At 39.6% G+C, this 23,829-nt stretch overlaps 1 protein-coding gene across 1 annotated transcript in view; it reads left to right on the top strand.

The window, feature by feature from the left end:
• Positions 1-23,829, top strand: part of LOC102070513 (vitellogenin-1) — a 42,466-nt gene that overhangs the window by 12,811 nt on the left and 5,826 nt on the right. The window contains exons 10-28 of the mRNA XM_074546002.1: positions 1,590-1,807; positions 1,887-1,984; positions 6,280-6,404; positions 6,488-6,589; positions 6,674-6,793; positions 7,047-7,236; positions 7,325-7,418; positions 7,531-7,716; positions 12,604-12,748; positions 14,280-14,499; positions 15,384-15,553; positions 16,190-17,182; positions 17,265-17,321; positions 18,137-18,340; positions 19,314-19,520; positions 20,664-20,806; positions 21,323-21,461; positions 22,627-22,762; positions 23,450-23,636. Coding sequence (XP_074402103.1) covers positions 1,590-1,807; positions 1,887-1,984; positions 6,280-6,404; positions 6,488-6,589; positions 6,674-6,793; positions 7,047-7,236; positions 7,325-7,418; positions 7,531-7,716; positions 12,604-12,748; positions 14,280-14,499; positions 15,384-15,553; positions 16,190-17,182; positions 17,265-17,321; positions 18,137-18,340; positions 19,314-19,520; positions 20,664-20,806; positions 21,323-21,461; positions 22,627-22,762; positions 23,450-23,636 — 3,734 coding nt within the window. The remainder of the gene's footprint in view (positions 1-1,589; positions 1,808-1,886; positions 1,985-6,279; positions 6,405-6,487; positions 6,590-6,673; positions 6,794-7,046; positions 7,237-7,324; positions 7,419-7,530; positions 7,717-12,603; positions 12,749-14,279; positions 14,500-15,383; positions 15,554-16,189; positions 17,183-17,264; positions 17,322-18,136; positions 18,341-19,313; positions 19,521-20,663; positions 20,807-21,322; positions 21,462-22,626; positions 22,763-23,449; positions 23,637-23,829) is intronic.

The raw sequence follows: 23,829 nt of genomic DNA, 5'->3' as shown, positions 1-23,829 counted from the left end.
TACAAATTTACAGACATTGTGTGGGCTTAAGTCATAAACAGAGCATTTACTAAATGTGACTTTTGTCCCTGACTGAGATAATTATTAGATCTCACATACAATGCCTACCCCAGAACACTCTCATGTACCACAGACATCGCTTTACAATCGTTTTCATTTGGAAGCAATCTGCTTTTAAATGGAAACCTTTTCAAGCTTTTCAAGATCTTTTTCCTGATGCTGAAATTTCTTGTTTTATATAAGTAAATTCTTAATATAAAATGGTAAAATAAAAGCTTTCATTAACTATTCACCTACTAATCAGTATCAGTGTTTCCATTATATTCATTTTTTGCATGTGCCTCCCAGTTTGAGTGCATATATTGATCCACAGACAATAGTGAGCCAGGGTATGCTTTTAACCAAAAGAATAAAGAAACAATTTAGTGGAGTGCAGGAGCTGGATGGGGAAATGCAGGGGAGGGAGGGGAGAGAATTGCAAGGGTAGAAGTTAAAGTATTTTCTGGGGAAAAAAAAAAAAAGTCAATTTGATATTTGAGACCAACACTGCATCTCTGATTACTCTTTGGCCTGGCTTTCCACAGGTGCCCCAGACCATTCAGTTTCATTTCCCATGCATTTTGTTTGGGGAAAATTGATCTGGAACAAGTTAATGATTGTGGCCACTTTTTTTTTGTTCCAAAAACAGTTCAATTCCTGGCTTGCAGCTAGGCACACACCCATATTTGGATTAAATGTACATAATTCATGGCCTTTTTTTATTGTTTATATTGAAAATTTAGGCCTACTGCATCTTTGTCACCTCATCTACACTGACATCTGATAATCAACATATTCAAATTCATAAAACCAGTCAGGGTTTTTCCAAAGTTTGCTGAAGTTTCCTGGGTCATTCCTCATTAGAGCTCATGGATGTGCTCTCTCCCAGGCAGGACAGGGCTGTGCAGAAGGGCTGCCAGAACAGGGGCACATCATCCATATCCATTTCAAAGTGAGGGCCAAAGGCTCCTGTGCCCCCCTGGAAACTGCAAAGGTTCCGGTACAAAATTGTTCTTGGTGATGAATATTGCTGAGGGCAAACACATCAACCACAAGTACTACTACATTTATTGCCTTGAATTTTGGTTTAAGCTGCCTATATGGCATAGAGATTTCTGGTAGTAAATTGGGTTTTATTTATTTCATTTTTATTCTATTATTTAGCAGAAAGTACCACAGAAGATCACATTATTAGAAATAAGTTGTACCTTTATATAGAGGGATAAATGATTACTGAAATCACTTCTCAAGTATGTAATGGATTCATGAAATCTCTTTTACCTAGAGTGAGATAGCTCAAAAAAGGATTAAAGACTTGATGTAGAAGTTATCCAGTGAAGTTCCTTGGCTTTGATTGTGTAGGAAGTCAGACTACATTACCATAATGCCCCTTCCAGCCCATGGACTATGAAACCACACTCTTGCCATTATAATTAATTAATCCAAATTTTTACTGTGCTGTTGATGAAACAGATAATTCACTGCTGTTGGATGGTTATTAGCAAAATGTTCAAACATACAGTAAATCTGGATATATCTATTATTTTCAGGTCCAGGCTATTACTCTTGAGATTTTCCTGAATCAAAAACTTCATCCTCGAATCCGAATGTTGGCTGCAGCGGTTTTACTTGAAACCAAGCCAGGTCTCCCAGTCGTGATGACATTAGCTGATGCTGTGCTGAGGGAGCCCAGCATGCAAGTGGCAAGTTTCATCTACTCTCACTTGAGGGCCCTGGGCAGAAGCTCAGATCCAGATCTTCAAGTGCTGTAAGGAAAATTCCCTTCCTAGGAGAAGCACTTGTTGCAAGCTAATTGTAATGTTAATGTGCTCACTGAACTTTTCCAGGGGTTCTGCCTGCAGGATGGCTGTCAGAGCTCTAAGTCCCAAGTTTGACAGGTCTGGATATCAGTTCAGCAAGGTTTTCCGCTTCAGCATCTTTAAAGGTAAGATCCAGAAGGTTTTGTAGAAAATGTACACTGGTGAATATGTGGGGGAAAAAATTGTGCAGTATGAGAGCAAAATTCTCCTAGCCAGCTGTTAGGCTGCTTGTTGTTCCTCCATGTTTTCTGATCTTCAGTGAAAAAAATATGAGAATGTCAGAACCTCCATGTGAAGAGTTTTTATGTCCCTGTGTGTTTTGCATTGTACACTGCCAGCACGAAATTACCAGAGGGCTTGTGGGGCTCTAACCCTCCATTTTCATTAGTCAGGGAGGCACATGCTCCTGTATCAAATGCTGTATTCTCAGTGGTGCTTAACAATTTCATACCATTGTTCAGCACCAAACAAACAGAAGGGACCTAAATTGCTGCTGAAGTGGATTAATTTCTACCAGTGTTGAACACCTACAACTCCTGCTGCATCCAAATGTGATGCTAAATACTCTTCACCCCAACAATTGTGCCCAGTGAAACAGAAAACTCTGAAAACATCCAGATGAGACAATTTATTGCACCCAGGAGCAGCTACATCAGGTTTATTGTCTAAAGATTTTTCTTGCATCTTCCTACCAGGATTCTTTACTACAATGAGCAGATCCATGTATGGTATCTGGAGACTGGCCAGTTACATCAGAGTTACAAATAAAAATGTAGTTAAAGTAGGGAAGGACCAGATTAGAAGAGATATTTTATTGGGCTACATTGTAGCTTTTGCTATTTTCCATGTATGTTATTTTTCTCAGTAGATTTTTTTAAGCAACTCCTCTATGTAAATGACCATGACAGCCTCAATGACTTGGCATATGTATCTGGTAAACTTGGGAGATTATGTCTCCAAACACAGTCTCCTTATGCATGCTGTTTATCTATCAGGAGTTGGATGTTTTTAGAACTTTTGTCATTCACTGGTATGTATTGAGATTCTTCTCAAAATAATCAATATTAAGACACTCTAAAACATCTGAAATCCACAGTGCTGAGTCTACAAGTACTTCTGCCTCCTTTTTGGAGACAGGGATGTGGTGTGAAAGACTTTTGTAAATCTTTGTTGTCTTGCCCTGGTTTTGTGGGTTTTATGTGGCCATTTAATATTCGCTGTAATAGAAATAAATATAATACGTTCTGTAAGAATCACAATAATATATTATACATGTGCTTGCTGCCTCAGTGATGGAGACAGCAACTGTCCAAAGAGTCACAGTCACTAATATGCACCAACTGAACATTTGTACTACTTAAAATGCATTCAGGGATAGATACATTTTCTGTTAATATGAAGATATGTGTTTCTTGGTTTAGACACTCATTTTGTCTTCTAATTTTTGCTTTTAAAATTAAGCCATCCAAATTTTCACACAGTGAGAAAGAAGGGTGCAATACGTATGAGGGAGGCTATGTGAAATGGAATACTTTATTTTGGCTGTAGCCTGGAAATGAACTATATCAGGGAATTGCTGTTACTTCCTAGTGAAGACCATTGTCAGTAATTTGGCTACCATGGAAAGGTAGGTCCTCATCCTGAAAAATAAAAACCAAGATCCTTTTCTCACACATGCTAATCTTAGACTGGCATAACTCAGCTAAATTAAGTCAATCTTGTACTACACTAGCATGGGAAGAGGATTTCTAATTTGATTTGTCTCCACTAGCCACAGGTAAAATATTTTTCTGTGAGTCCATTCTGGAAGAGTTACCATAGTGACGGCTGTAACGCAGTACCTATTTCCTTGATAAAAACAAAAATCTGCCCCCAGCATTGCAGATCTTTGTGGTGCTAGATGCTGAATTTTTAATGATAGGAAATAATGTCAGCTGAATCTATCTCTGCTCTGGAATTTGTCACACATGACCACCACAAATAGTCCTTCACACTCTACACATTGCTGCTGAAATCAAAGGGGTGGCTCAGTGTGAGGACTGTGAGAATCTGATTCTTAATATGCACAGATTCATATAGTTAAATGTATGCTGATGTTTATATGTACCAAAGACTGCTTTCTTGTCTCACTAAGTTTTCTTTCCCCCATCTTTGGGGTAAGACATTAATCAAATATATGCAGGTGTCATCAAACTCTTATGGTGAAATGGCAAATATATTCTTGGAGTATTAGCACTATGTAATGCCCGAGGTGTGGAAAATATTCCTGCTCTCTTCAAGTCAATGAATTCTATATAATCATTTATTAACTTCAAGCAATACTGCTTATTGAGTATCAGGAAGTACCGTGAACTTTTTAACTTATTGGTTTTGTGGTAAGAACATAAAAAAATTAACAAATTCACTTAAGTACTGTGCCTCAGTTTTAGTGTCCTGTCCAGAAAACACCTGGCATTGCCTTGGCTAAGCTCATGCAGAGAAAAACTAGTCTTCACATTTCTGTTTTCTGTCAACTCACTAGTAATGTCCCGGTGTGGCACCACTTGGTTGTTTGTTTGGGTTTTTTAATAGGATCATCATTACTATCTACTGAATGTTCTCCACTTATTCCTCTGTCAAAAGTGGGGTGGCATAAATGCCTGTGTCTTGTTTGCAGGGGCTGTTTCTGAATCTCATATGCTGTAGGTAGATAGTGCCCAGCACTTTGGATAACACAGTACATTCATACAGCAAAACAATGAAGGCAATTTGGCAAAATTACAGTTCATACATATTTCCCTATTCTCCAGAAGGTGTAGGAACACAAGAGGAGTGCTAGAAGGAAGTACAACAAGGATGCTGACATACCCTGTCAGCCTTGTTTCTCTTGAAATCTAAGGAAACTTAGAAAAGCAAAGGGATTACTTTAACTCATAAAACAGGACAGAATCTAACTGTGCCAGAACTGGGAAGAATTCCTGACTGTGCTCTGCACTGATTATCTGTACTGAAGAACATTGTGGATTATATATCTAAATAGAGAAATAAGTAGAAACAAATTGTTTGCTCAAAGTTCACTCAGTAGTTATCAATAATTTAACAACTGGTGCATTTCATGTGAGGTTTACAGCATTTGGGACTAGATTTATTAAATAGTCTTTGAGTCATTTGAGAGACAAATCTATAGCTCACCATCTGTCCTTACAGGACATCTGTATCACTTTCGCTGAACTATTAGCAAAGGATGGCAAATCTGTTTTCATTTCTCATCTCCTTAGTCAAGGTGCCCTAAATGACGTCTCGTAAAAGCATTTCATAAGCTGATTTTACAGAGTGTGACTGGATGTAAATGATATGGACAGGCATATTTTCCATACTTGGAGAAGTTCAGGAGGTGGGCCCATAGGAATTTCAGGAGGTTTAACAAGACCAAGTGCCAGATGCCGCACGGGGTTCAGGGCAACCCTCCATATCAATCCAGGCTGGGGAATGAGCAGATCAAAAGAAGCCCTGCCAAGAAGGACTCAGGGTGCTGCAGAAGGAGAGCCTGGACATGAGCCAGCCACGTGCACTTGCAGCCCAGAAAGCCAATTGTGTCCTGGGCTGCAGCAAAAGAAGCCTGACCAGCAGGACAAGGGGGAATTTCTGCACCTCTCCTCTGTTCTTGTGAGCCCCACCTGCAGGGCTGCATCCAGCTCTGGGATGCTCAGTACAGGAAAGATTTGGACCTGTTGGAGCAAGGATTGAGGAGGACTAGCTAGATGATCAGATGGGTTGAGCACCTCTCCCATGAGGAAAGGCTAAGAGAATTGGGACTGTTCAGTGTGGAAAAGAGATGGCTCTGGGGTAACCTAGTTCTGGCCTTCCAGCACCTGAAGGGAGCGTGCAAGAGACCTGGAGAGCAGCTTTACACAAGTCATGGAGTGACAGGATAAGGGGAATGTATTCAAACTGAAAGAGAATCAGTTTATATTAGATATTACAAAGAAATTCTTTACTGCGAGGGTGATGAGACACTGGCACAGCTTGCTCAGAGAAAGTGTGAATGCCCCAGTTCTGGAAGTATTCGAGGCCAGGTTGGATGCAGATTTCAGCAAACTGGTCTACTGGAGAGTTCCCATGCCCATGGAAGGAGGCTGGAACTGCATGATCGTTGAGATTGCTTTCAACCCAAACCATACTATGATTCTATGATATAGCAAAAGCAACTGGAAAAATGGCATAACCACCATGCAGTGAACAGTGAGCTTGTAGCTTTGCCCATTATTACTTAAAAAATTCAGAATATTCTGTTTATAACTGTTTCAGAACATCAGTTTTATAGCTAAGTTTTCTGGTCTTGCTCATATGATATTGATTATTAAATTAGTAAATAGATATAATCTGCACATTCTGAACTAAAAACTAACTGTGCTGTGTCTTACTGCCTATTTCTCTGCAGAGTCCCTTATGAGCGGGCTGGCAGCTAAGTATTTGGTATTGAATGATGCAGGTAGCTTAATTCCAACTGTAGCAATGTCCCAGCTACGGGCACATTTCCTTGGAAGAGTGGCTGATCCCTTGGAGGTAATTGGGTCTACCCACAGTTTGCCCTCTAATCCCTTCTTATAACCATCATCCACTGGCACCTGTGCTTTTCCTTCCCACAGGTAGGAATAGCAGCTGAAGGACTGCAGGAGTTGTTTGCCAAAGGTTACGCTCCTGACAGGGACTGGGAGGCTGACTATAACTTCAAGAAAATCCTGAAAACGGTAAATTCTGGGGGAAAAGAAAATCTCTGATATTGCTTTCTCAGATGTTATGAAGAATCAGGCTTTTTTAATCTTCTCACACAGCTCTCTGACTGGAAGGCATTCTCCAGTGACAAACCTTTTGCATCAGGCTACTTGAAGATGTTTGGCCAAGAGCTGTTTTTTGGTGGACTTGATAAAAACGCCATTCAAAGTGCACTGCAGGTATCATTTTTAAAGCACCACTACCCAAGCATCAAAATCTCTACAATACTGTTACTTTCATGCATTCTCTCCCTTTTATAAATCCATGATTGGGGTTTTTGTCTCTAGTATTAATCAAGGCAAATAAGGTCAAGCTGTGATCAGGATTATTTATAATCATTGCTGGCAGAATTTCCCCTGAGGCATAGTTAATGACACGGATCATGATATTCAAGTTCTGCTTATTTAGACATGTTGAACTCTGTAATTGCAGGCATGGTATGGATCTGATGAAAAAATCCCTTCACTAAGGAGAATAATCAGTAGCCTTCAAAGTGGTGTAGGGAGGCAGTGGACCAAGGCTCTCCTGTCCTCTGAGATCCGCCGCATTGTGCCCACCTGCACTGGCTTCCCGACAGAGACCAGCTTCTATTACTCTTCCATCACAAAAGTGGCAGGAAATGGTAACATAGCTCATTGCTTTAGCAATACAAACATTCTTGCTAGGACTGGAGGGCGTTTTTAACCATTTCCTTGCTTTCTTTTTAATAGTTCAAGCACAGATTACACCTTCTCCAAAGTCTGATTTCAAATTGACTGAGTTACTAAATGCCAACATAAAGCTGAGATCCAAAACAAGTCTAAGGTAAGTATTTAGTATAAAATAAAAGAATAATATTTTCAAGTGACAGAGACCATAAATATTCAACAGCTGATTGCTGCATGAACATAATTATACCCTCCTTCTACCTTTTCAGCATGGCCAAGGAGGTGACCTTTGTAATGGGAATTAATACACACACAGTCCAGGCAGGGCTGGAAGCACGCACCAAAATGAATGCTCATGTGCCTGTGAATGTTGTTGCCAGTATCCAGATGAAGGAAAAAAATATCAAAATTGAAATCCCACCATGTAAAGATGAGACTGATGTAGTTACCATAAGGTAAGACACAGCACTTAGTATCTTTCTATGTAGCAAAGCAGAGTCACCCAAATACATCTAGGAATCTTGTCTCTGACTTACAGCTTGGATAAGTGGTGGTGATTGGTATAGTTAATGTTCATTTTAAATGAAGTGATATGCACTAAAGCTTTGCTTGAAAATATGTGTTACTTTCTGTGGCCTTCACCTGAAAATCCTCCTTAGGACTATATCTCAGTTGTTGAGATCCATAAGCTATCTGAAACACAAATTACCTAAAATTTCTATCTTGATAAAAATATTTGAACTGGAAACACTAGGTAAGATATAAGCCAGATTATCAGTTAGAACAGTTAACCCATCTATATTTTCATTAGATGCCTTGAAGCATAGAGTGTTTGGTGTTTCTTATGTTTTTACTTTGTTCCCCTGTGGCTGCCATTTGGTTTTCTTACCTTGATTTATTATCAGTGCATGCAATTACAATACACTCTGGAAAACTGTTGTAGCCAGATGCCAAACAAATGAAAACAGATGGAAATACAAATGCAAAGAGCAGGAGGAAACAGAAAGAATATGTCCAAGGAATCAAAGCAGTAGACCAAACTTAGAAAACCTTCTCACGCACACACATGAAAAAAAAAAAGTCTGAGAAAGAGAAGCTGAAAATTCTTCAGAAAGGAAAAAGCTTCACTGACAACAGAAATCAGCGATTATACAAACCACTGAAATGTTAACAAGTTTCTGTTCTAGGAATACAGCCGTAACAAAAGAGATCAGTTGCTTGATCCAGCTGCAATTAGCATCCATGGCTGCTGGCCCAGACATGCTCTGCAGGTCTCCTCCATTTAGCCACCAGTTAGGCTAATGATTATTTTCCCTTGTCCTTCAATAGTCACAGACCATTTGACGTGCATTTGACATCTCATCCTCCTCCCTAAGACAATTCCTCCTCTCAATCAAGTGTGGTTGTAATAAGGTCCTCTCCATGCAGAGGTAGGGAGGGTCTCAGCATTTCAGAGATGAAAAGTTAGCTGCATGGGTTTTTTTGGTTCAGTTTCTTATGGAGGCCAGGACAGCCTGCTCCTAAGGTCATCAGGGACAGCAGGCAACAGCTCTCACTAGTTCCCACTGTTAGAGAGAGGGAGGCAGATATTAATGAACTCAATAAGCACACTGAACTGAAATGAGAATATTGAATACTGATGGGGAGTTTAGAGCCTCAAGCAGAGAGAAATATTAGCAGAAGGATCCTCCCTGCAAATAGATAAAAAATATTTTCCTCCTTTGACTTAAGGGGAGATCAAATGAGACAGAAAAAGGGTTAAATGCATTGCCATTAAGCATAAAGCAAGTCAGTATCAGAAACAAGGTATTACAGCAGAGAAGCCCACGAGTTCCAGCACAAGCCCTGCTCTAGACCCTGCAGCATTTCCATTTATAAAGTGAAGTAGTCACTTGGAAATAGCTCCATAATGCCAAGTATATGAGAAAGCTAATACTCACTAGATGACTTCTAGCACCATAAATTTCTCTCCAAAAAGCATTCCCATTCACTGTTACAAAACAAATGGCCAGTGGAAACCACACGGAGCAATGAAACAGCAATGAGTGCAAGAGAAGGCAAAGCAATAACTAGAGAATGTAACATTGAACCACATCACTGAGGAGGTCAAAGACCAAGCAAAGTAAAATCTTAGAGGCATGAAGAAAAACAAGCAGGCACGGTAGACAGAAAGGAGATAGATATATAGATGTATAAATGTATAGATATATATAGCTATATAGACTGAGTTAAAATTTTAATTCAACACAGCCTTTTTCTTCCTTTTACATAGACCTACCAAATAATAAAGATCCAATTGAAGTCAATGTTTTAGGGATATTGTGACAACTTCCCTTATTAGCTTTAAATACCCCATTTCAAGAAATAGTCCTAGAAAGCTATTGATCTTTCATGTGTTTGTAAGCTCTGTTCAAAACATTTTCGTATTGGGCACTGTCTTGATGGTCAGCAGGTTACTTTCTACAGTCCCATGACATTAAAGTTAGACAGGGCATGGTATTATTTTCCCCATCATCCCTGGTATTCAGACATAGGAAGCAAACAGTTTTCAATAGTATTAGGTTCATTTATATCCTACACACCATAAAGGTTATAACCTGTCACAGCAGTGGGACTTATATAAATTTTCAAGAGCCAAAAAGAAATTCAGGTTAGTAATCACAGGCTCAAAAGAAGAAAAAAAAATAGAAAACTTTGGTGATAGAGATGTTGCATTCCCAAGACAAATCAGCACATTATGGGCTCAACTCTCTCTATAGCAAAAATCAGAGCACAGTAATTAATCGTACTATGGAGAGAATATATAACATGTGTTTCAATTCAATCCTATCAAAATTTAATTAAAATAATGGTTATTTTTAAGGCTCTTTTAACATAATTATTTAGTATACTACAGATGGCTACTTCAACATATTTTTAAACAAAATTTACAAGAAGTAAAAATCAAATAAATTTCAGGGGAAATTAGAGCTCTGTGATTAAAGTATAAATATGGAGAGCTGCCAGAGAATGCACTTTGCTAATATACCACACATTCATAATGACAGCCTACTGAAGTATATGCATAACCATGAATAGAGCTTGTATCATAAGGTTTTTTGCTTATTTTAGCTGTAGGATAAGCAGAAATTGCTTCACATAGGCATCTTATTTGCAAGATGAGCCAGGTAATTGTAAATCTCTTTGTCCAACATAGTACACCACATATAGCAGAGAGTGATCTTGTTGAGGCAGCAATGTGTGTTTGGGGAGCACTGCTCATTTATTTACATGTGTTGTCACACTGTACTTCAAAACCTGGAAAAATAGGTTTTTGTTGATTGTTTATTGTTTTAAACAGACATTTGAGCTCTCCTGTCCCCATCCTAGGGGGCACAGGAGAGCTCAAAGGCCACACTCTCTCAAACATCAGTGTGTCCAACACAGCTGAGTTGCTTGTCCCCTACCCATGCAGTGAGTTTGGCTTATATTATAGCACAGCTTCTTCTCTCATCCAAAAAAATGCACTAATACATATTGGAAAATCTCCTTTTTATTTTTCCTCCCTTGTGTGGGATCAGAGAGAACAGATTCTTTCATACCATAGCTTTAGGCCTTCTTTGTGACTGTTTTTTCTTGTTAAAGCACCAGAGCTGGCTCTTGTAGCCTATTTTTACTGTGCCGTGTGATTCTGCAGACATTGACATGTGTCACCTGTGATGCAGCTACATTTGTCGGCTCTCTGTGCTCAACAGGGAGGAATCGATCCTTCGCTTTCATTAGGTGGCAGGAGTAGACTATTGGCATAAAAATACTTAAAAAATTGGAAAAGAAACCCCAGGGCTTTCTGCTTGGAGATCCAGCCTGCAGTTCAGTGGTCATTTGAATTATTGAATGGGATTAAAATAAAACCATTTCCCTTTTTGTCTCTTTACCCAGATGAGCTATCTGAAATGCAAGTTGATTTGTATTTTCTTTTATCCCCTCAGCTTGTTAGGGAGAATATTTTATTTCAGATTTCATTCTTCAAGGTTCTCCTATCACCCAGCGTGGAGCGTTGCTGTCATGTCCTTATCTAAAAAAAGAGAGAGATGGAAAAGAAAACAAAGCCCACAGGTGACACACGTTTTATTGAGGTGTTCCACATGAAGAGCAATTGTGTGCTTTACATTGCACACAGCACGGTAGGAGCCTTCAAGAGGAAGAGAGGGCTATCAAATGAATACAAATTCATCTTTCAAATAGGTTAGATTGCAATTGCTCAGGCTAGTACAGTGTGGACCGTATTAAAATAGAGACCATTTTGAGACCATCTCCATTCACTGTCACAGCAGCCACCTCCATTGGCAGACCACAAAAACCCCAGGGCAAAGAGATCAGCTTCATCCTTGAGAAAGAGCACATGGGGAATTTTGAGACGGATGTTAGCTGATAAATGGCTAATAAGGTAGAGCTAGCACAGTGTTAATAGCTGAGGGAAATAGCTTTGTGTCTCTCAAAAGTGTTTCAGCATTCGAGATGTTTCTCTGACCCAAAACAAAACTCATAGTTCACAGCACTGTAATAAGTTTCACGAAGAATGTGGGGTATGAAGCCAGGGGTTCAGGATATTTTGCCATGAGAGCCTCAGCCTGATGCTGCACCTTCTATCTCTAATCTGGGATCCTGACTAATACACTTAGAATTCTCAACACTGGAAACAATGTACCAGAAAGATTTACATAAATAGGCTCTTAACCCTCCTACTCAACTCTCTTGACCTCTTGCCAAGTCATGGCCAAGGCATGAGTATTAGTGAATTTAAATCAAGCTGGAGACACTTAGTTTCATGATTTCACACTCCTTTCTTCAATTCTGCTCTAATAAAAATTGCACAGGAAACAGCATTCAGTAGCTACCAGTTCCCAGGCTGTTTTTTGAAGTTATGGCAGTATTTTTCCAAATACAATGTCAAAAGAAGTTAGAACCAAGGCTGCTGCAGTGAAGACACAGAAGATGAATATAAAAATTTAAAAGTCCATGAGTTCAAAATAGGAAACTCAAAAATTTAATAATATAATCCGCAGCCAGGCTTCTAAGCATGCTGTTTTTCATGGTGTTAGAGTATGAAGATTCAATCAACTGAAAGGTTTTTAACCTGTACACATGATTCTAAAATTCTAACTGGGCTATCTGCCCCTGAGATTTTCTTTATTGACTCTTAGCACTCCTTGAAAACACAACAGGAAGGATGCTGTAAATATCTGTAAAGCAATTTGCAAGGTATGATACTTGTTGCTGAGTGCAGGCTACAAGGCATTATTCAGGTCTGTTCCTCAGCAGTGCTTTATCAATACAGGTTTCCTCTAATGTTTATTCTGCAGGTCTAAGACATTTGCTGTTACACGAAATATTGGGGATTTGGCTGCTAGTAAGATGACTCCAGTTCTTTTACCTGAAGCAGTGCCTGACTTAATGAAGACATCCTTCAATTCAGATTCTGCATCAGGCGAGACTGATAACATCAGGGTAAATGATGTAGTGTCTGACTATTCTTTTTTGGGCTTTTAAACAGTAGGGAACCATTTCTTTTCTCTATAGGAAAGGCTACAATTCATCTCTGACCAATGCTGATTCACTCAAATAAGTCAGGTTCAATCTAATAATACAAATAGCCCTATAGTAACATTATTTTAAAATCTGGAGTGTAATACATCAAGCTCGCAACACTTTGTCAAAAGCAAAAGCATTTTCTTTGGTAATTAATTTTGCACTGCCATCTACAGGCCCACAATCTTTAAAATACTTCGCAACCATTATGGAAGCACCACATTCCTGGGGCAGTCACAAATGTTCCACAAGATGCTCCACTGCTCGACTTGGAGAGCCAAACTTAATGCCTATAAACGTCCTGATTCGAGCACGGAGTGCAGTTTGTGTCATGACTTCCTGAGCCAGGTTTCCTTAAAGCCAGGACAGGCTTTCTAATCCAGGCAGTGCTGTGAAGGCATCGCTGTGAGAATTCATTCAGACCAACAGAGGCAGGAATACACTGTCCTGGTCTGGTTTCTTTGTTATCCTGCAACTCTGAAGGGTTTTCAGATAAAATAAGAGATGAACAGAGGACAAGAACAGCACTTTCCTATGGAGAAGTCAATAGACAAACGTGCTATCAGTGAGAGCAATTTCCAATATCCTGGAACAAGCTTCCTTCTGCTTTGTGCCTCTGTGCTGCCCTTCCTGAAAACTCAGCACTCCACAGTTATTCTTAAATGAACAGCAGCTGAAAAATGGCACTGAATGGAGCATTTCTCAGTATCACCAGAAATTCCGGGTTTTTGGTAGGGTTCATGCAAGGCTGTAATCTTGTGAGACGTGATAAACTGCATTAAAAAACTAATTGCAAGCATGAATTATATGTGAAACGAAATCTTGTGATTATTATGTCTTTAGGTGTTTGCTTCATTGCTTCAGGAAATCATAGTTTTCATTTCATGGATTTGATTCCAATTTTAATTAATTTTAATTTGTTCTTTTCTAAGCATTGCTTATCACATGTAAATTACATAGTTTTTAGTGGAAATTTCTAATACATGATCTGTTTTGACCATTTAATTGATATAGTGTCACATTCATGTTAGATCTCATCTGACTCAGAATTTCTGTGGACATAGTTGAAAGTTCTGTTTTCTGACATGTCAAAAATCAAAGGAAAAAAGTCCAGTCAGTCTAAAGCACAGTCAGTTTTGTCAAGAACCTCTAAACACTGTCTAATATTCCAGGGAAACAAAATTAAATATTTGAAATTAATTTTTTATATAATTTCCCATTCTTACAACCTGAAGCTCTTTTTACAGTAGGTAGTCTAATCAACCCATTCAGATGATAATTTTTTCCACTTTAAAACCAAGTTGTTCTATGTCACTGACTTGCTATCTAAAATAAACTGGTTAATTCCCCCTGCAGAGCACAGGTACTGTTACCAAAATATGATGCATAACGTGCAGGTAATTAGTCTCATTTTTGTCTGAGTTCACTTGATGTGTGTGCTATCTCATAGGGTAGACAGTCTGCAGAGGATGTTTCATCTGGAAATCCCTTTTCTTCTGGACGCTCCTCTTCCCAAAAAGAGCCATTTGTTCAGTCCGTGTGCTTCAATGCGAGCACGTTTGGAGTTCAAGTGTGCATTGAGAAGAAAAGCGTGCACGCAGCATTTATCAAAAACCTGCCTCTTTATTACCTGGTTGGAGAGCACGCCCTGAGAATCAGCTTCAAGCCAGGTAAAAACAAGTGGACACAAAAGAGAACATAGTGGGTGGAGGAGATGTGTATATACACACACTCACACATATAGATAGATACAGATGTATATGTGCATATGTATTTTTTGCATCTCAAGTACCGCTAAATCTACAATTAGAAGAACCAGGCCAGCCAGTATTGGCAGCAGTCTGTGCTCACAGCAGGAATCCATTTCTCCCCCAGCCGCCTGAGCAGCAATTTCCCAGCTCTCCCAGCAATGCTGCTCAGCGTGGCCAGCGTCAAGCAGAGCTGATCTGTGCCTGCAGAGTGTGTCTGATGCATCCTGAATCATTGGATTTGGGATGCAAGCACGAAGCAATTGGACATGGGCAACAGATCTGATGCAGTGTCCTGTAGCTACATTCTAAAACCCAGACTCTAAAAGGGAATTATGGATTAACCCTGCCAGGATCTAGTCCTTAATGTCTTAATCCATGATCATAAGAAATAAAAGCACAGCAGGCCACTGAATCTAGGTCTTCTAAGTATCAAACTAATGGCCTAACCATTGGGCCATTCTTTAGCATTCAAGACTTAAGCCTCAATTCCTGTCTGACATTTAATTCTCTAGCCCATGGTTTATCTCTTTAAATAATCCAATTCACTTGACTTAAATCTGCTGATCATTCTGTTTATTGACTTGAAAAGAATCTCGTATCATGGTAATATTTTAAAATTTGTTTGCCATTAATAAGTGTTTTAGCTATTAGAGAAATTTTTTAACAAAATTGCTCAATACCAATAATAATCACTGAACATTTATATTTGAGAAAAAATGGCTGAATAAATTATGGTGAAATTGGCTTATTCTCTCATTCAGTTGCTAATAGTAACAATAATACTAATTGTCATGCAATTTCAGTTTCCACTGAGGCACCTATTGAAAAAATACAAGTCACAATTCAAGCAGGAGACCAAGCTCCTACAAAAATGATACGTCTAGTAACATTTGAAGATCCAAAGGCACAAGCATCTTCCAGAAAAGAAGCAATTAAAAAAGTGAAGAAAATCCTTGCTGACACTGATGATCAGGTACTGCTGCAAAATTCCACTTCTGAATTTATGGGAGATGTTACACAAAGCTTATTTTTATTCCTTCTACTAAGTAGCTTCCTTTGTTTAGATATTATGCCAAAGTGGAAAATAAAGACAGACTTTTGGATACACAAGTCTTTCAGCAGGTCTTTTGTTTGCACTCATCCTTTCTGCAAGTGAAAGACATTAGAAGGAGCAGGTTGGTTTTACATGCTTTTTTGAAAATCTCTTGTAAGAGATAAAATAGCTGTTGTGTGGCCAAAAAGTAGTCTGTTATTTACAGCTACTGCAACTGCAGCAAAATGCTCTGACACCAGCTACACAACCTGCCCTGAGACAGTGACAGCTAGAGCATTGTCATTACTGATACCAGTTACATGTCATTGTGAGGCCAACAACTGCTACACACGCTCCTTATCACAAAAGTGTTTGGGGTGTTCTGCTTATGTGTGGGTTTAACACATTATTATGAAATTGCCTTTGAATTATTGTGATGTGTTGCAAAGATGTTATCAAGCATACACCTTGTCTTCTAAGGCAGCAGAGATTCAGAGATGTCTGAATGCGATTTTACTTATACCATTCTGCAGGAACACAGAAAAATAATTTTTTTCCATTGTTACCCTTGACTAGGGGACAAGAAAACACAGGAGCTCATCATCCAGTGCCAGCAGCGCCAGTGGAAGTGCCGAGAGCACAACAAGTAGCCCCTCCAGCAGCGACTCCGATGACAGAGCATCACAGGGAGGCACCCAGATAAATCTGAAAGCAGGGCAGTCCAAAGCCAAAGGAAAGAAGTTCTACCCATTTGGGGGCAGTAGCAGCAGCAGCAGCAAAAGCAGTAGTAGTGATAGCAGTAGCAGTGATAGTAGTAGCAGCAAGAGCAGCAGTAGCAGTAGTAAGAGAAGCAGCAGTAGTAGTAGCAGTAGTAAGAGCAGCAGCAGTAGTAGTAGTAGTAGTAAGAGCAGCAGCAGTAGTAGCAGTAAGAGCAGTAGTAGTAGCAGTAAGAGCAGCAGCAGTAGTAGCAGGAGCAGCAGCAGTAGTAGCAGTAAGAGCAGCAGCAGTAGTAGCAGGAGCAGCAGCAGTAGTAGCAGTAAGAGCAGCAGCAGTAGTAGCAGGAGCAGCAGCAGTAGTAGCAGTAAGAGCAGCAGTAGCAAGAGCAGCAGCAGTAGTAGCAGCAAGAACAGCAGTAGTAGTAAGAGCAGTAGTAGCAGTAGCAAGAGCAATAGTAGCAGTAGCAAAAGCAGTAGTAGTAAGAGCAGCAGCAGCAAGGACAGCAGCAGCAGCAGGAGCAGCAGAAGCAGTGGTATCAGCAGCCAGAGCAGCAGCAGCAAAGGCAGTATCAGAGGCAGCGCAGGTAGCAGCAGCAGTAGCAAAGCATCTGGTGTAAAGCATAAGGCTAAGAAGCAGTCCAAGACCACATCATTTCCACTTGCCAGTGCTGCTGAAGGAGAGAGAAGTGACCGTGAGCAGAAGCCTAAAACACAGAGTAGCAGCAGCAGGAGCAGCAGCAGCAGTGAGAGCACTGGTGCTTCCCGCTGGCCCAGCAAATCTGACCGAGGAGTTGAGACAAACCATGCCAAGTCCCGAGTTCACAGTGGCAGTAGTCACACTTCCACAGAATGGGTAAAATGTCTAATACTTTGACTTCTGCTCGGAGGCCATCTTGACTGACCTGTAGGTGATAACTTCTTTGTGAATTTTGTAGGAATATCACCTTCCAAAAGTATACAGTCTCCGCTTCAAGTCTGCTCACGTCCATTGGGTAGGTGCCTAATTCAAGTGCACATTGCCATGGTAGCTGCAGCTGATGTGATCAAACCTGTTACTGAAGGGCCTTATTTGGGCCAATTCCCTTGACTATTCCATAACCCCCAATAACAATATTTACGATGAACAAAAAAAGCAGATTTATTACTAATATGCTATTACATGCCAACCTTTTGGTGTTGCAGCACTTGGGTCAGGACACACAAATGCAGCCAAAGCTAGGTTAACAAAGACCATGGGGGAAATTATAAAAAAGTTGCACCTTCCAATGGGAATAGTTATGTTCACAGTTCTTAGGCAGCCATGGAAAAATCATTACACAGTTTTTTTTCAGAAACCAGGTTCAGTACACATTATGGCTCAGAGGTATTTTTAGCATATATTAGAAGGGTGATAATGGAGTGGCTTTTGTAGGTGTTACCTGTACAGCTATTATATACCTTGCACATGAAAAAGGAAGATGATTTATAGTGTTATTCATAAAATTGTATTATCTTTTTTTTCTGGATATGGATGTATTTGACCACTTATGAAATGCCACTTTTCATTTTCCCTAGCATTAGATCCGAACAGTGTGATGTTGCTATTTGCAATCAGTATCTGTGCAGTCTTTTTTTCAATAGATGTTCAGGTGGATGCAAGGCACATTCCAAACCAACAAAATTCATGTCTATAAATGGAAATAAAAATAACACTCTAGATATGTCCAAGTCCATTACCTATAAAGGGAGGTTGATAGCTCTGATTTTGATATTTACACTGTAAAACTGGAGCTACCTCATAGATTTTTAACCTTTTTTTATTTCTTAGCATCCAGATCATAAAGGATCAAGCAGCTCATCATCATCTTCCTCTGAGCTGGGAAGCAGCCACAGAAACAGCAGCAGCAGCAGCAGTGACAGCAGCAGCAGCAGCCACCACCACCACCATGGAGAAAATTCTGCCCACAACTCCAGGAGGAGCAAAAGAGTCAGCATCCACCACCACAGCCACAGCTCCAGCCTGACACGTGAGGTACAACTGCGTGTGGTACCCAGAGCAGCCAGGCTTAGCTGGCTGCTGAGCAGGAGCTGTAGATGTGGTGCCACTAAAATTGAAAGCCAAAGTTCATTGAGATATTTCCCCCCAAAAAAACCTCTTTTTTTTTTTTTTTTTTTTTTTTAATCCCCTTGTGTTCAGGTTTGTCTGTTTCCTTTCCTTCATTTCTGAAGGTATTTGCAGTATGTGAAAGCCTGGATTTGGAAATTATACATGTTGAAGGGAATGTAGCTGTGAGTTAAAGAGGAAATAATTTTCTTTATCCTGTGAAAGCCCAGAATACAAAATCAGTTGCTTTAGGTAAAAATGAGGAAGAAATAAATAAGTCTGCCTAATTATTTTTAAATGTAGACTGGAGGTCATGAGTGCATGCAGAATATAACTAAAATCAGACTTTCCATGGACATTACTGATTGGTAAATGTGAAGGCCCATTAAGCACAGATTGCTTTTACCTTTATTGTGCACACAGTATTCTATAATTGTACTGCATAAAGGTATCTACATAATAATAGAACAAATAGCTCTGCAAATGCAGGCAATGTCATGGGAAATTCTGCTACTAAGCAGGATTTCAAAATATTTGATTGGCTTGAAGAAACTGTAGTATAGCAAAATAAGTTGTGAATGTGTATATTACTCTGAATGTCTCTAGTACACATTGAAAGCAACTATTTGGAACATTACCATAATGAACAAAACCTTGCTATATGCACAAAGATAGCTTGGAAGCATCTTGGATCCCTCATCAAAATAATCACGTCTTTGAATAAGTAAGTTTCCAACCAAATTCATCTTTAACTATTGTGGATATAGAAATGTGTACTGCTAACTAAGCTGGTGAAGGACAAGGGCTGCTGCCTGCTATCAGTGCACATTAACTGGGCTGCAGGCTCTCTGGTGAGCACACAGGAATCCTTAAACACAGATGGTTGGGGGCTCTTTTTCAGCGCAACTTCCTGGGAGACGTAATTCCACCTGGCATCACGATTGTGGCGCAGGCAGTGAGGAGTGACAGCAGAAATCAAGGTTATCAAGCCACAGCATATGTTCGTTCTGATGCTGCCAAAGTTGATGTGCAACTAGTTGTGGTTCAGCTGGCTGAAACCAATTGGAAAGCGTGTGCTGATGCTGTGATACTGCCTCTGAAAGCACAGGTAAGTGCCCAGGCAGCTTCGCACAGAGGGACATCCACAAAGCCCAGAGCAGGCACAGAGAATCTGCTGATTAAGAGTATTAAACAGGAAAGGCATACTTATTTTTTAATCTTTCATAAAGTTGGGGAAGTTTCAGAAAATATTTCCCCATTAATATAGAAAATAGTATAAAGAAATACTTGCACACTTCAAACTCTGGCAAAAAAAAAATTGATTTTCAAGATAAATCAAAATATAACCAGTAGAAGCATTTTAAAAAATTGAAAAATTCACTTCTTCATCAGTATTTATTATCTGTTCTACTATGAGTTTTCTTGTCTGGAAATCTGCCTAGTTTTCTGTATGTAATTTATTGACCCCAAGTTTAGCTCAGCTGGTTAGAGCAGTGTTTAGATAACACTAAGGACACTGGATTTGATCCCTGTATGGGCCATTCACTCAGGAGCTGCACTCTTTCTGGAAGGAGTTGGATGATCCTTCTCGGTCCCTTCCAAGTCAGACTGTTCTGTGATTTCAAAAGACTCATAATTCAAATATATTTACATTGGATTTCCTAGGATTTATATGAAAAGATGGAAAAAGCAAAGTTGGGTAATGGTTTGATGCCAAAGAGAGCATCATAAATGAAGGAAAAGGTCCTTACTGTTTTTGCATATCCCTGTGCTGTGCTTCCCATGAGTTTTTTAGAAAAAGAGATGTTTGTGCAACAATTTATAAATCTCTGCTTTTTGCAGCTGCAATTAACAAATTCAGCATGATATTCACTATTGAAGAAAGTGGGGTGGGTTCAAATCAAGAAGTCTTGGGGAAAAAAAAGAGAAATTATAGTGCGGTCCTCTTCTAGAAAAAATACATATTTATTAAGAAGTTACCACATCTAAGGAAATCTCAACATGCTTTTTGCAGCTGCTTTGAGACAGGAACATGTGTATGTAGTTTTGCACAGACCAGAAAACTTTTTTCCTACTATGCCTCAGCTTTTGCATGAACAAGTCAACATTTCTCTGTGAGCCTGTTTAAAGATTGGAAATATGAAGGATCAGTGCACAAATTGGTGAAAGAAAATTTTACATTTTGAAATGGTCAACGTTCATTCTGGGATTCTTTTCTGAACTTTGGGTGACTGTTTCCCTGTTTACAAAGGCCAGACTGAGATGGGGCAAGGAGTGCCAGGATTACAGGATAGAAGCAGCGACTACCACAGGACAACTAGCAAAGAAGCCAGCTGCACAGCTGAAGGTGCAGTGGGGAAAGCTTCCATCCTGGATAAAAAAGACAAGCACAGAGTATGTAATTCATTATTTCCTAATTTTTTATTTTACTTTTTTACCCTACTTAGCTTTTGAAAGACACTGAAAGAGTGGATGAAATTTTTCAACGCAAACATACTTGTCTGGGTGGTGCTTGGATGGTAACCACAAGTTCAGTGGTGCACAAGTATTTTATGAATGTGTTCTATTTTTTCCACACGTTTCATATTAAATGATAGCCTTCAAATATATTAAAATTGTGTTTGATTTCATTCTCCATATTAAATTATTTTCTATTTATTTTCAAAATGCCTTTATGTTTTAAAATATTCTTCTATTCAATCTCAAAAAATAACCATTTTAAATAGGCAAAATAAAACCAATGTGTTTCTTCTTGATAAAATCAACCATTTAATTCGACCCAAAGTAATATTTCCTCAACTTTTCAGTTCTTCCATTTTTTCCTGAGGTTTTGGATCTGCAGTAGCCCTCACCATCCCATGTGTGCTTTTGTTCATGCACCTGAATTTGTCACATCTTGTTTATCTCTAGATTCATGCAATACATTCCTGGTGCAGCGCTCGTGTTGGGCTTCTCAGAAGTACACCAGAGAAATCCATCTCATGAATTTATAGTAAGAGCAGCTGCAACATCTCCACGAACAATTGATACAGTAATTAAAGCTCCTGAGGTACATTAAATTTTTACTTAAGTTTTCCTTTCAATGAAATTATTTTCAACTTAGAATGTTTTGACACTTAACGTAAAGAAACAAAAAACAAAACATTGCCTTTTAGAGAATCTGCTACATACCTCACAGTATGAGGTGGGTGTTCAAATACATACAACAGTTCCCTTGATTTTGTGCTGCTTTGGCCCAGTGCAGGAGTAAGTTGAAAATCAGGCTCTGTAGTCCAATATTTTATTTGCATTTGGAGAACAGCAGCGAGGCCAAATTGTCTCAGGTATAACTGCTCTGCACTCACACCTTTATGCATTTTTACCCAGTTTGACCAGTTCCTGAATGAGGGTCTCAGATGGAGGAGGCCTTGGGAGCACTTTGCACATGGCTGCAGCCACAAACAGCAGCCGTGTGTGTTGGCACTGCAGTCCCACACCTGCAGTAACCATGCTTGATGTGACTGGCCTGAGCAGCCACACATGCACCTCTGCCATAACCAAACTGGAGCAGTTAGTCACCCTGTCACAGGAGCCTGCACAGGCCTGGTCTGCAGAGTCCCACTGATTAATTGGTCCTTGTCCACTAAATTCCTATGCACCTCTTTGAATAATTTCCCCTATGGATCTCTGGCAAATTAATAACAGCTAGCAATTCATACACAGAAACTTGTGTGTCTTTAACCCACCACAGTGCTTCAGTACGGCAGGATCTTAAATATGTGATCCTGAGGAAGTCTGTGCATTAGGCATTCATTTGATTCTCTTGGCAAATATAATTTATAGCTACAGTGGAGGATCTTACCCCACCACTGAACATGCCAGTTTTCAGCCCTTAATGGATGAGACTCATTTTTCCAAACACATCCATCATCTCAGTTACTCAACTTGTTAGCCTGTTTTTTAAGTCATTCACATATCATTTAAACTCGTCTCTATCAGTTACTTTTCAATGTTCTTAAATATTTCTCAAAAAGTCAAGTATGACTAGAAGAGATGATAATGATTTCTCACAAAAGCTGAAGGTTAGGGGACGTTCTGCTGACTAACACAACTGCAATTGTAGAAATGCATCTTCAAGGGGTTTTTTTCCCAAGATAAGAGAGAGTTTTTTTGCAGTCATATCTTGAGCATATGGTTCAATTTATCTTAATGTATTTTCATTTCTGCTTTTTCAGGTAACACTTTATTGTCAGGGATTCCGATTGCCATTCACTCTGCCCTTAGACCCGTCTCCAGCTTACGAGACTCAAGACATCACTGCCTGGAATTTATTGCCTGCAATAGCTTCACAAATAGCACAAGAAGATCAATGTAAATGTTACTTATATGTTTGTCTCATGAATAAGCAATGTGTGTAGATCATACTCTGCCATGGCTGGGCCTTGCCTTTCCTTCTAATGGTCTTACAGGGCAGCATAGCATCCATCTGTAGCGCTGCTTCCAGCAGCTCGTTCCCTCACAGAGAAGCAGGTTTATTGGCAGGTGAATGAAGAGGCTTCAAACTGCTGTAAACATTCAGAGTTTGGGAATTGCTTCTGTCTTCAAGGACTGGAGGTTTTCTTTTGCTCCTCCTGAGAAAGAGTTAGCTCTGCATTGAGAGGCATCAGGTGATGGGCATAGGAGAGTCCACATATTTTCTGTCCAGTTTATTCAAAAAGAAGCCACATAAGTTTCTCCTGGTTGGTGTCTAGCACTTCTAAGGGAAATGGGGAGTTTTTATCACAGTTTGTTATGGCATCCAGTTTCTCAAGAATTTTGTGCATTTTATTCCCTGTTAGCTTGAGTTTTGTGCTTGGCATGTAATCAAAATCAATACTGGTATAATCTACAGTGGGTAGCTATTTTGTAGTGTTCTCATGTCCTTACAGACTCTGGCTTCTGCCAAGGAGGTGATGTTTTCTTCAAGTCTGCTGGGTAGTTCAATCTCATAGAGTTCAGTCTCACAGCAGCACCTACAGTGGTCACATCTGCCGTTTCTTTTATGGTTTTGTCTTTCAGCCACGTGTGAAATCGGGGAGAGAGATTTCAAAACATTTGATCGTGTGAGCCATTCATATTCTTTCAATAAAAGCTGCAACCTGGTTGTGGTTCAAGACTGTAAGGAATACCCAAAGTTCATCATTTCTACAAGAAAGGTTGATCCTCAATCTTTCTCAAGAGAGGTTCACATAAATACAACATCAGCGTAAGTGTGATTTATACTGAGGCTTAGAAATTAGGTACAAAGTTCCTCAGGAAATCACTCTAGGAGTAAGAGATATCTACTTTCTAGCTGAAACTGGTTCTCAATAAGACATATGGGAAAGAAAGAATTTCTAGAAGGAATCCTTGTCTGAGGCTCTATGGTGTAGTTGCTCTTGTCTTGAATTCCACAGCCA

This window comes from Zonotrichia albicollis, chromosome 8, assembly GCF_047830755.1.
Source record: "Zonotrichia albicollis isolate bZonAlb1 chromosome 8, bZonAlb1.hap1, whole genome shotgun sequence".
NCBI classification, from domain to species: domain Eukaryota; kingdom Metazoa; phylum Chordata; class Aves; order Passeriformes; family Passerellidae; genus Zonotrichia; species Zonotrichia albicollis.
The sequence above is the reverse complement of the archived record's forward strand: the minus strand, read 5'-3'. Positions and strand labels throughout refer to the sequence as shown.